We start from the raw sequence: 11,307 nt of genomic DNA on the forward strand, positions 1-11,307 counted from the left end.
AACGAGCCTGCATCGTCCGTGACAATCCCCTCTCATCTTTTCCTCCGAGTGCAAAGACCCAAGCAAGGATAAAACAGGGAAAAAAGGTAAGCTCCAGCCGTTATGTCAACCTGTAGGCCTATGGTATACCGTATACTGGTTAACGTGGACGTGGGTTTAGACCATGGATGCAATGCATTTCTTTTTAAATGGTGGTGTGATTCGTGTATTTAGGGTAAGGAACAGTAATTTATGAGAATACAATGAGATGAACATCAAGCATTTCAAATCGTGTATCAAATCATTTCGTTGAAAACGTACGTATAATAACGATCATAGCCTACGTCCTACATTTCTATAGTTCCCTGTTAGACCAAAACACTCTGACTAAATGTCGTATAATGGCCTTTTAATGACAGAAATATAGCCTAACATCTTTTGTCTATTTCATAATCATCCATAGGCGGAATGTTAACCCATGAAGCAGCAACAGCAATTATCTGGTGAAAATAATTATTTTTAACCTGACCTACTTAAACGAAGAGGGGCAACTGCAATGTTTTGTTATGGAGACACTGAAGATCTCACACCCTTGATGATGAGCAGTGTAGGCCTACTCCTTGTTCTACAGCCATGTTCAGAGAATGTCACTCCTTATATTCTGAGTTGTATACAGAATTGATCAGTGAAAAAGAAAGGATGGCTGTTTGCTCAAATGTATGCCACCTCAAATCAGATATTTAGCCTATGTTTTGCAGCAACATAAAACATAGGGTTATTTCCCCATTTTAAACTTAAAATGTGTATTCGAATCTAACCACAGGTCTTACATTTCTCCATTATGTCTTCTTCCTGCAGATGTCGGGGTTAAACCGGGTGGTTGCAACATGTTGGACTTGCCTCCTGCTCGCTGCTTTCCTGTGTGAGCCGGTGCTGTCCAAAGGGGGACGTGGAGGGTCCCGTGGCTCCTCTCGAGGCACCCACTCCCGGAGCTCCTCGGCGGGGAGTCAGCGGGGGTCCGGGCCCTACGGAGGGACCCACTCCCGCGTCCGGGCTGCGGGCCGGTCCTCCCCGGTGAGGGTCGCAGCTGCAGCGGCAGCAGGGGCGGCGGTGGCGGTGGCGCTATCAGCGGATAAATGGTATGCCTCTGCCTACAGACGCAGCAACGCAGACAGCTCCGAGGACGTGGATTACTACAACAGGACCAATTACTTTGATTCACAAATGTCAGGCTCAACAAAAAATGGATATTCTCTTCCTCAACTGGTTTCTATCATTATTGCAACATTTTCCCAAAAATATGGATTCTTTCAAGACAGTATACTGTAGATGTTTAGCTTGTTTTTTTTTAGGATGAATTCCTGATTCTACCCTGGATCTGAATATAATATGCAGGAATGACAGGAAGCTGCACTGGGAGCATCAGAGGTGCAACACAGTGGTGGATGGACACAAAAACATCAATACTGTACATTTTGTACACATATAGTCATCTTCTAATCTAGGCTATACCAACAAACAAATGTAACCAACCAGTATTCAATGTCACCTTTCACCTTTAAAGTAGTGCACCTTTGTCAAGTCAGTGTTGGACATAAAATGACACAGAACTTTAATAAACATAATAACTAGTTTCCTTCCCTAAAGCTTGATTCCTAGACCCTATTGTGAAAATGTTTTATCAGGATTATCAAAAATAGAAACACCTTGATAAGGACTATTATCAAACTGTGGGCTGCCACATTAAATAGTACTGTCAATCTTAATTTAAAATACATACGTTTTCATAATATGCAAAAAAGAAATGTAAAGTTAAAAAAACACAGCATCGCTGTTTAGTACAACTAAATCATATTTATGAACAGACCTGGGTCTAAACATAAAGCTCGGACTATCTGGAATTTATGTAGAACACTGACGTTTTTCTTCCCCTGAAATCGAAACAACTGCCACCTGCAAGACTGCATTTCAATGGAGCCATGAAGAGGATTCTCTACAACAAGACAAGGCAAATTAGAGTATTAACTGCGTTTTCATCAATCATCTTGAATTTCTGAACAATTTATACCCTTTTATAACAACTGGAACTTAGCTAATGAATTTCTCAGATTTGTGTACACACACACTGCATGGCTGGGAGAAAAATAAAACTGCTGCCCTCACTGTTATTAATTTCTCTCATGATCCGTCCTTCATCCAAGAAGATTTTTTTTTACCTACAGGAGACACTCAGGAGCAACAGACTGTTCCATATAAATGAACTTTATTACAACACTTAAGTACATAGGCTGAGAGTTTGTTATTACTGTCTTTGTGCTAATAAATATAATGTTTACACCTTGTCAGATCAGATATCTGCTTCATATCTTATAAAAGAAGAAATGTACCTGAATTAAGATAAATTATTTTATTTGCAAAGGACACAGTGCTTTGATACATCATCTATAAACAGAACAGACTGCATCATGTCCCCTAAAGGTCAAAGGCATGAGGTCAGAGACGGACCTTGACGACACTTTTTGGTAAAATATAAATCCTTCCAGACTGAGGGAAAACCTATGAAACCAGAAACAGTCTCTGTCTTCATTCCAATGTCTCAGGTCAGTCGAGCATCACCTGTCCCAGCTCTCCTTTCCTGAAGGCTCTGATTAAATCGTAAGCTGCTGCTGAGCAGTTTGGGACCTTGATGGTGATATCCCCTGAAGGAGACAAGGAATAAACATTTGTATTATGGGTCTAATAATACATTAAAATGATGGCCATAACACCTTCAAACTCATGTCAGGAAAACATTGTACTATTCCTATATTTAACTTAACTAAGAGATCGCTAGTCAATAATACTGTGTGTAGCAGGAGTTGAATTTGCATTTTCTCACCAACTCCAGTAATGGCTTTGACCCGTTGCGTCTTTCCGAGTTTCACAGCAATGCGTTTGAGGACATACTGGATGTCATCGCTTGGCTCCTGGAGACCGTATTTCTCCACATAACTGCACATAAATACATACGTGAAGTAAACAATCACAGCAATGTGAAGACAAAGTAATACACACACCAGACAAAAGTATTGTCAATCCTACCTGAACTCCCCGAGCCTGTTTAGAGAATAGAGTAAGTAGTCAGCAATGATCTCTTCACCCACTAAATGGTCCAGAATAGTTCCTGGTGTAGAAAGAAAAAATATTAAAATATTTGTTGAGCACAATTAAAAACCTCCTTTACCAACAAATGTGATTTGGTTGATTCCAATGAATACTATTATATTGGTATGTTGTGGGAAACAATAATAATTCTGTGCTGCTCACCACATAAAGCCAGCTTCATGCCGGTTTCAACACTCTCAATCTTAGGAGGCAGGACTCCTGGTGTGTCCAACAGGTGTACTATGGGTCGCTCACACACCTGAGGTCAAATATAGAAACACATATTGTACAGATGCATACACACAATGAACCCATGAAATCACAGTGTTTTACATGTCCTCTACACTCACCTGAATTCTAGTCAGGACCGCTCTAGTTATACCTGGCTCCCCACCTACTCGAGATGCACGACCTGAAATGTATTACAATTGTTGTTTTTTTAAAGAAGGTTATGATTATCCTGAATTGAACCTCAATACAAATCAGCAAATGTATTATACAAACCTTTTTTCAAGTATGTTCTTCTCAGTGAGTTAATAAGAGATGACTTCCCCACGTTGGGGACTCCAATAACCATCAGACAATAATTTGTATTCTGAAAGATTTACATGACAAGGTTAGAGCATGGCCAACAAATACATTGTTAATAAATGTTGTGTGTGAGTCACAATGAAAACAGTGTTTTGGTTAGCAAGGATTATATCTGTGAGGGTATTACTTATTAGTTAAATGCCTTGTATCTTGCAGTTTATTTCTCTCATACCTAAAATTAACACAAAGTATCATTAAGCTTCCTGGGACACATACCTCATCTCTGTTAAAACGTGGATTGCTCTCAATAATGTCAACCACCATTGGCACCAACTTCAGGAACACAAAAAAGGAATATGTTTCATGCTTATTGAATATCGGCTTATGACAAAAATCTGCGAAAAGACACCTGTCTGGTATCCAGTGGAGATGACATCTACCTTTTTGACGTTGTCGTCTCGCTGCTTTAAACAGTCTGTGAAGAGAACATTTTTCACCCCGTTTCTTTTAAGCTTCTTCAGGATTATCTGCAGGGCAAATGTTGTTTGTTAGAAAACTTTAAAATGATGATGACATGTGACTCTGTAAAGATAGCAGTAAGACATTTCACCTGCTCCTTGGACACATCGGCAAGGTCCATCTTGTTGAGAATTAGCAAGTGGGGTTTGACATTTAGAGTCTCCTGAAACGCTGGGTTTCTCCCAGAGAAGGGGATGTTGGTAATATTAAGGAAAAATCCAATTTGTTTAACCTCTGCAGTAAAAAGAGGTCAAACGCTGGGATTTTCAGCAAGTGTAAAGACAAGGGATCCTATACTCTGCAATAATGTTCATGTGATGGTTATGGCACCTTTAACAGTTTTATCTTTAAAACCTCACTTTCAGAAATGTGCTCCAAAGAGATTAATTATTAATTTCACAGTCTTGGCTCAGAGTCATTTATACGCTCATTTATACACTCTATAAAGATATGAGTTGTAATTCTCTTGATTTTATTTAGGTATGATCGTTTTTTTTTACTAACTTCAATTGTTTAATTTATTTTTTAATGTGTTTAACCTTATTTTATTAAAAAAAAAAAAAAAAACTTTGCCCTTTGCCCTGTCGTATCCTGGCGTTGATACAATAAAGGATATTCTGGCATCATGTATTTCTATGATGCAGTCCACACTCTTGAGGTTGGCTCTCATCTGCTTCAGTCCTGTAAACGGTGAGGTGAAGCTATTACACAGATTCACACATTGTAACACATCCATTTAAAATGCATAGATTATTTTATATACTCTGGAGTAACGTTTTGAGGCTGTCACCTTTAGCCATGTGTCCCGGGAACCAGTGAGCTACTTCCCGTGCACCAAAGTCGAAAGAGGTCCTGAAGCTCCCGACATTACGGAGAGCCTGGTACAGTCTCATGGCTGCTGTTGCTCTAAATATCGCCACGCCTGACTTTCGTTTTTTGAATTATTTTAAATGACTGGCTACAAAGGACCTTTCTGCAATGGACATGTTGATGGTGTGCATCACTGTTTACATGCCGACTTGAATCTAAAGGCGAGGAAGAACTCGGTTCCGCTGAAGACTTCTTCGGTTTTCATTTCTTAGCAGTTTTTACGCCAGAGGGTGCGTTACTCCCCCTCCACAGGAACAATTATGAACTACTTGCTAAGTACACATCTATGTAAAAAATAATTCTCAGCATTTTAAAAGTAAATGGAAATATATAGTAATCAAGAAGTAAAGCGGCAGCAAGAAATACAATTAAAATTGTAAAAACTGTACTACATTCATGGGCTCTATTTGTCGTCCTTTACTATTGTTCTTAACACAAATGGATGGCTTCAATAGTTCTTAGCCTTTCTATTTCTCTCTCTAGGTTATTTTTTACGTTTTCTAAATTTCCTCTAATCCATAATCCATAATTTCCTCTAATCCATACTTTCTTGGTTGCCCGTCAGTGAATAGTTTTTAGGTGTAGGCTACACAATATTATTAGTAATTAATCAAACATGAAAAACAGATTAACAAAGTGTTATAAAAGCCAGAGTGAAAAAAAGGAAAAAACAATAAGGCAACATATTGTCAGGTACAAACAATAAAATGATTAGTAAAACATTATAAGTGAGATGGAACTTTATTAATAGTTTTTCACATAGGTTTGAGATTAACTCACTGATTTAAGAGAGAACTGGTAAAACAGATTATTGAAAAATAAACAATGTATAACATCTGATAGATAATTACAATCAATGTATATATATATATATACACACACATATGAATATTTTATAATAAATTCAGCAATATGGATATTTGAAAACTGCTAGATTAGAGTTCAATCATTCTTTAAATACAAAAAATCAAAGGCACAAAATCACAATTAATTCTTTCAGATGCATTGATATGAAGATAACATGTAAACAAGATTACTGTCTAACTTCAAATCTTAATTTTCCTGATTGTACACAAGCACGAATGCTCTCCATTGCTGATTGGCTGAAAATAACAGGTGACTTGGTCCAAGCTTCTTGATTTTTTTCCCATTTACAGATCCTGTAAATACATGCTGTGTAAGAACACCAGATTTTCTTTTAGCCCAGGCAGCGCAGACGATTGGGTGATATTCGGATTAGAATAGTTGAAAGCGCCCTTAAGCGACTGATTTAAATAACAAAGCAGCAATGTTCTTTTAAAGCTTTGACTTGGGTGGTTCAGAGTTACAGATGGCGGAATAGTGAGAGATGAGTCTGTCAGCTTCTCTCCACCCAGTAAAGAGAGCTCCGTGGACGGTGGAGTAGTAGCAGGGATGAGTCGCCTCTCCAGCAAATAACACCTGCAGGGGCTGAAATACACCAACTAGTTACAAGTAGGTCTTACAACTTGGTCTATCATATAATGTGAGTCTGTGTTTTTCCTAAGTGCATACAATTGTGTTTGAGAATGAACATGTATTTACTTGTAAAAGTGACCCCTTGGTAGGCAGAGGCTCCATCATGTTCTCCAGGTCCTGAGCTGAACAACCTTTTCCTGGGTAACTGTAAGATCCACATGTCCAGGGGTCATGAAACCACTGTGAGCGCAGTACTCTCCTCGGGGTGACGGTCGGGTTTCCTAAACACAGTTAGTCTGAGAGTGCTGACAGAAATCATTCTTAACTTACGTTTTAGACAGAAAGCCTCCACTTTTAAAAGAAAAAAGGTACATGCTAAAATGCAATCTGTACTGAATTGTTGCTCAATCTTTGAGACATATTTAGGCTCACCAGTGAATCTGCAGATGAGTTGTGTCATGGTGTGTGTGACCTCTTGTTCAGACAGGGTCTCCATATACTCTGACTCATGTCCAGCAATCCAGCCACACAGAACATGGCCATACCTGAACAGCAGAGTACGTTACTCCTTATCAATGTATTTACCAGTTATTTTTCTATTAAATATAACATACAAAAACAGTACACACATGTAAATAAATACACAATAAAATGTCAAATCACGTAAGAATAAAAAAAGTGCAGTGTATAGTTGCTCGCATCAGCATTTGTTGACCTTTCAGAGGGTTTGAGCACAGTGAAGCCAAACAGCTTCTTTATCCAGGATCTCTGTACATCTGGCACCTGGTCCAACATGCCATCCTGAATCACAACAAGAGAGGAAACTGTTTAATAGTGTGTATGTGTTAGACATTTTTGATAACTGGTTTGGAATATGTGTGGTTGAAAAATAGGACACAATGGGCAACCCTGACCCAGATTTCACGAGCAAAACCAGCCCAAAAATTAAGACCCTAGCACTAGGGAAAACTTTGTTTTAAAATGACTATTCTCCTAGGTAATTAGGTGTCCCTGTCTGTCTCTTTATTCAATGACTGCACATCTCACCTCATCTTCCCATACAAGATATATGACCTCACAGTCAGCATCCCACCACGGTGAATCAAACTCCACATATATTTTATTGTTAGTTCCAAATCCTAGTCTCTCTACAGAGTGCAGCTTGTGTAGAGGGAGAGGAGGACTGAACAGGGTTGAATGGTGCTTCTTAAGATATCCTGTAAAGAACAGCAAATCACAAGAACAGAGTTGTAGCACAACCTAAACATTTCATGCGCTGAGATGGAAAATACCAAACTGTGTTTGCTAATATACGTCCCTGAATCTACCTAGAGGTACAGTGACAATGACATGATCAGCAGCTATCTTCTTCTCATCATCACATTCGATCATCACAGAGTTTTCTTCCTTCTCTGTGTTGTTCCAGTGGACACAGCGAACAGGCCGGTTGTAAGTCACCAAATCACTGGGGAGCTCCGACATCAAGTTTTTGATTAGACCTTCATAGCCACTGTGTGAAAAAGAAAATTATATTTAGGTCAATCAAAAAAGACAAAAGAGGGCTGAAATGATCAGATTGAATAATCTACCACTCATAAACCAAATAAACCAAACTATCTATGTGTCAGATAAAGCTACCGGGGAGTAGTTGTTGGAGTCAGATCATATCTGGGAAAGAAGATTACTGTCAGGCTAAATGGTGTTTTGTTACTTCACCTCTGTCTTAATCATGGATTGGACATTAACGGCATGTTTGACCATAGGGTGATTCATAAGTGTGCTTTTTATCAAAAGAAAGCAGCTCCTTTGAGTGAAGCAATTGCATAACATGACATTACAAATGACATTTTTAACATTCAAATGTATAGGAAATAAGGTCTTATGGGAATGAATTATAGAAATAGATGATAGTTGCTGTACTATATGTATGCAATGTTAAAGGACTAACCCAGGGAATGTGCAGTCGAGCCCAGGTAGAGTCTTGTATAGACCGTAGGCCCCCAGGCCCACCTCATCCATACTGTGAGCCCCATTAACACAGCACTCGACCTTCAACATGTTACTGATCACGCACAGTCGCAGACATCTGGTAGCTGCATCGATATCTTTCCACTTTTCTGCTGCTTGTTGTTCAGCCTGGGCCAGAAAACAAGAAACAAAACAAACTCCTTTGTCTTACAAGATGCAATTTATCCTCAAAAACATCTCAAATATTCAAGCCAATCTTGTCATCATCCAGTGTTATTATTGTATTCACTGAGAGAAATGTACCTCTGAACGTATGAAATCTCCCACACAGGACCAGGGTTCTCCACCCTGACTCTCGAATTTTGAACCTTCACTCATCAGTTCAAGAAACATCTCCTGAGCAGGATAGATATCCTCGGCATTCAGCTTCCTACCTGCAAATTACACATCCCAGAGAAAACTAATAAGGAAAACTCTACAGTAACTAGTCAATATTAAAATTGGATGTATCTGAAGGGTCAGTCTTAAAATAATCTACAATTTTGCCAATATCTGACGACATTCAGATATATTTTTTCCTTATCCTAAAGCTTCTAGAGGTACATTTGCGATTGTGTGCTATATAACAAAAATGTACTTGACCTGAACTGCTGAAGAAGTTGGGAACCCAGGGGGGATGTCCCTCAACATCCATGGCCTGGTTCTCTGGTGTGAGGGCATCTGGTTCCAGCAGCCCATACTGACGGGCCAGACAAAACACTGGGTTCCCTTCAGACGGTCCATGGATCCAATTTGCCCCTATCTCAATGATATTATCACCTGCAAAAAATAAAAAAGTAGAGATTGAAAAAAATGATTATTAATCTAGTTGGGTTTTTTTGTTTCTTCAAAGCAATGTTGTTGCTGTTTTTTATTGATAGGGTTATACAGCAGGCCCTTGGTCCCCTCCTTTTATCTCTGTACACGTATTAACTTGGCTTTCATTGCTTCTCCTACGACAGTAACGCAAATAATACAAAACTGATTCTGTTTTTTTCTGAAACCCAGGAGGTCACACACATCTGTGCTTGTATGGCTCACATCTCTCAGTGCAATGTTTTTGCACAACCTAAAGCGCAATCTAAACAAGACCGATCTGCTCTTCCTTGCAGGTAAGGACTCTCCCATTCATGCCCTTTCTATTAACATTGTGTTGTTTCACAACTCAGACTGCAAGGAATCTGGGAGGGACACTGGACTGTCCTTCACTGCCAACATCACATCTTTAACCTGCTCCTACAGATACAACATCAGAAGGATTCGTCCCCTACTGACCAGTGCCATCCGACCTCTTCGGCTAATGCAGAATGCAGCAGCTCAACTGTTTTCCAACATATCAAAGTTCTACCACATTATACTCCACTCTGGATCTGACCTTCCTACATCCAGGACATGATTTAAATCATACACAGCAGCACGTGAAAAGGGACCACATTACTCCTGTTCTGGCTGCCTTACACTGGCTCCCTATAGAACACAGGATAGAATTTAAAATTCTTCTTCTCGCCTACAAAGCCCTTAATGGGCAGGCGCCATCTTACCTTAAAGAACTCATTATACCCTACTGTCCTACTAGGGCATTGCGTTCCAAGAATGCAGGGTTGTTGGTTGTTCCTAGAGTCTCTAAAAGTACAATGGGAGCCAGAGCCTTTTCTTATCAAGCTCCACTTTGTGGGAATCAGCTTTCCAGTTTTGTGTTCGGACGGGGCAGACCACCCCTATTCCGTTTTAGAGTGCGCTTAAGACCTTTCCTTTTTGATAAAAGCTTATAGTTAGGGCTGATTAAGATTCAGCCCCTAGTTTTGTGATATAGCTTATGGGTCGCGGGGACATCTTACTTCTTCCTTCTCTCTGTTCTATACCTGTGTATCTCATGTTCATGATTAACCCAGTTCCCCCAAATGTATTTCTTTATTGGGTCTATATACGCCGGGATCCGGAGTCAATGGATGATCCTGCCGGTCCTGTGTTCATGGATCGCACTAGTCCTGGGATCTTGACTCGTGGCTGTGTCCTGGATCATAAAGTCACTGGAATGGATATCCTCGTGGATTCATTTCTTTTCCTATTATAACCACATGCATTTTCCAAAACATTTGGACTACCTATGTGCAAATGTATTTTTATCTTTCAATTTACACACGCCATCTAGCACGGTCTGTCTGTCCTGGAGAGGGATCCCTCCCTCTGTTTCTCTCCTGAGGGTTTCTCCATTTTTCCCTTTAAACTGTGGGGTTTTTCTCCGGGAAAGTTTTTCCTTGTACGATGTGAGGCGTTCTAAGGACAGAGGGTGTCGTATATGTCATACAGATATTCTTACAAAATGTGGAATCCACTGAGACAAATGTACATTTTGTGAATATTTGGGCTATATAAATAAACACTGAGTTGATTGATTGACGTGCACTTTGCTATGCATTCAGGCAATGGGCTTGCTCCTTCTTCACTGCAAAGTTGGACCCAGCGTAAAACCTAACCAAAACCAAGCCTGTTTGCTATCTTGGCCCCAAATGTGTAAAGAGCACACATATTTGCCATCACAAACTGAAAACTCCAAATAACAATAGAGATAATGGTATTTCAAAAAACTTGATGCACACATTTAAATGGATTGGCTTTAGAAAGAAAGATATATGCCCTCTATCTGTTGAATCTGCACTTATTTGGATAAAAGGGCGAGCTAAATGAAATGTAAAGAAGTTTAAAATATTGTTGTTTTTTTAGGCTCCTTAAGAACTCGTCTTGTTTTGGGGATCGATCAGAGAAAAGTGTTAAACAACATTTGCGACAGGTAGGCTAATAAAAACATTCAAGCGGATA

General features: G+C 39.5%; 3 protein-coding genes across 4 annotated transcripts; 1 reads left to right on the top strand and 2 right to left on the bottom strand.

Moving 5' to 3' along the window:
• sprn (shadow of prion protein) lies at positions 1-1,329 on the top strand. Of its 2 annotated transcripts, none has more exons than XM_010789605.1 (2): positions 1-86; positions 838-1,329. In XM_010789605.1, exon 2 carries the CDS (start codon positions 838-840, stop codon positions 1,306-1,308), a length of 471 nt encoding a protein of 156 aa, XP_010787907.1. In that variant the 5' UTR covers positions 1-86; the 3' UTR covers positions 1,309-1,329. The 2 variants fall into 2 exon arrangements, with proteins under 2 accessions (XP_010787907.1, XP_010787906.1); XM_010789604.1 differs by lacking the exon at positions 1-86 and adding an exon at positions 130-214.
• Positions 1,321-5,235, bottom strand: mtg1 (mitochondrial ribosome-associated GTPase 1). Its single transcript, XM_010789603.1, has 11 exons — positions 4,964-5,235; positions 4,790-4,854; positions 4,265-4,369; positions 4,095-4,181; positions 3,931-3,987; positions 3,628-3,718; positions 3,474-3,535; positions 3,286-3,382; positions 3,061-3,142; positions 2,858-2,970; positions 1,321-2,678 (listed from the first exon to the last, which is right to left on the bottom strand). The coding sequence occupies exons 1-11, from the start codon at positions 5,064-5,066 to the stop codon at positions 2,581-2,583; spliced, it is 960 nt and encodes a 319-aa protein (XP_010787905.1). The 5' UTR covers positions 5,067-5,235; the 3' UTR covers positions 1,321-2,580.
• A 669-nt stretch (positions 5,236-5,904) lies between these two features.
• Positions 5,905-10,368, bottom strand: LOC104961348 (peroxisomal N(1)-acetyl-spermine/spermidine oxidase). Its single transcript, XM_010789627.1, has 10 exons — positions 10,350-10,368; positions 9,091-9,267; positions 8,752-8,882; positions 8,429-8,616; positions 7,809-7,990; positions 7,528-7,697; positions 7,196-7,281; positions 6,913-7,025; positions 6,607-6,761; positions 5,905-6,492 (listed from the first exon to the last, which is right to left on the bottom strand). The coding sequence occupies exons 1-10, from the start codon at positions 10,366-10,368 to the stop codon at positions 6,340-6,342; spliced, it is 1,374 nt and encodes a 457-aa protein (XP_010787929.1). The 3' UTR covers positions 5,905-6,339.
• Between the last annotated feature and the right edge of the window lie 939 nt (positions 10,369-11,307).

Source organism: Notothenia coriiceps, unplaced genomic scaffold, assembly GCF_000735185.1.
Source record: "Notothenia coriiceps isolate Sejong01 unplaced genomic scaffold, NC01 NC01_scaffold00033171, whole genome shotgun sequence".
In the NCBI taxonomy this organism is placed as follows: Eukaryota; Metazoa; Chordata; class Actinopteri; order Perciformes; family Nototheniidae; genus Notothenia; species Notothenia coriiceps.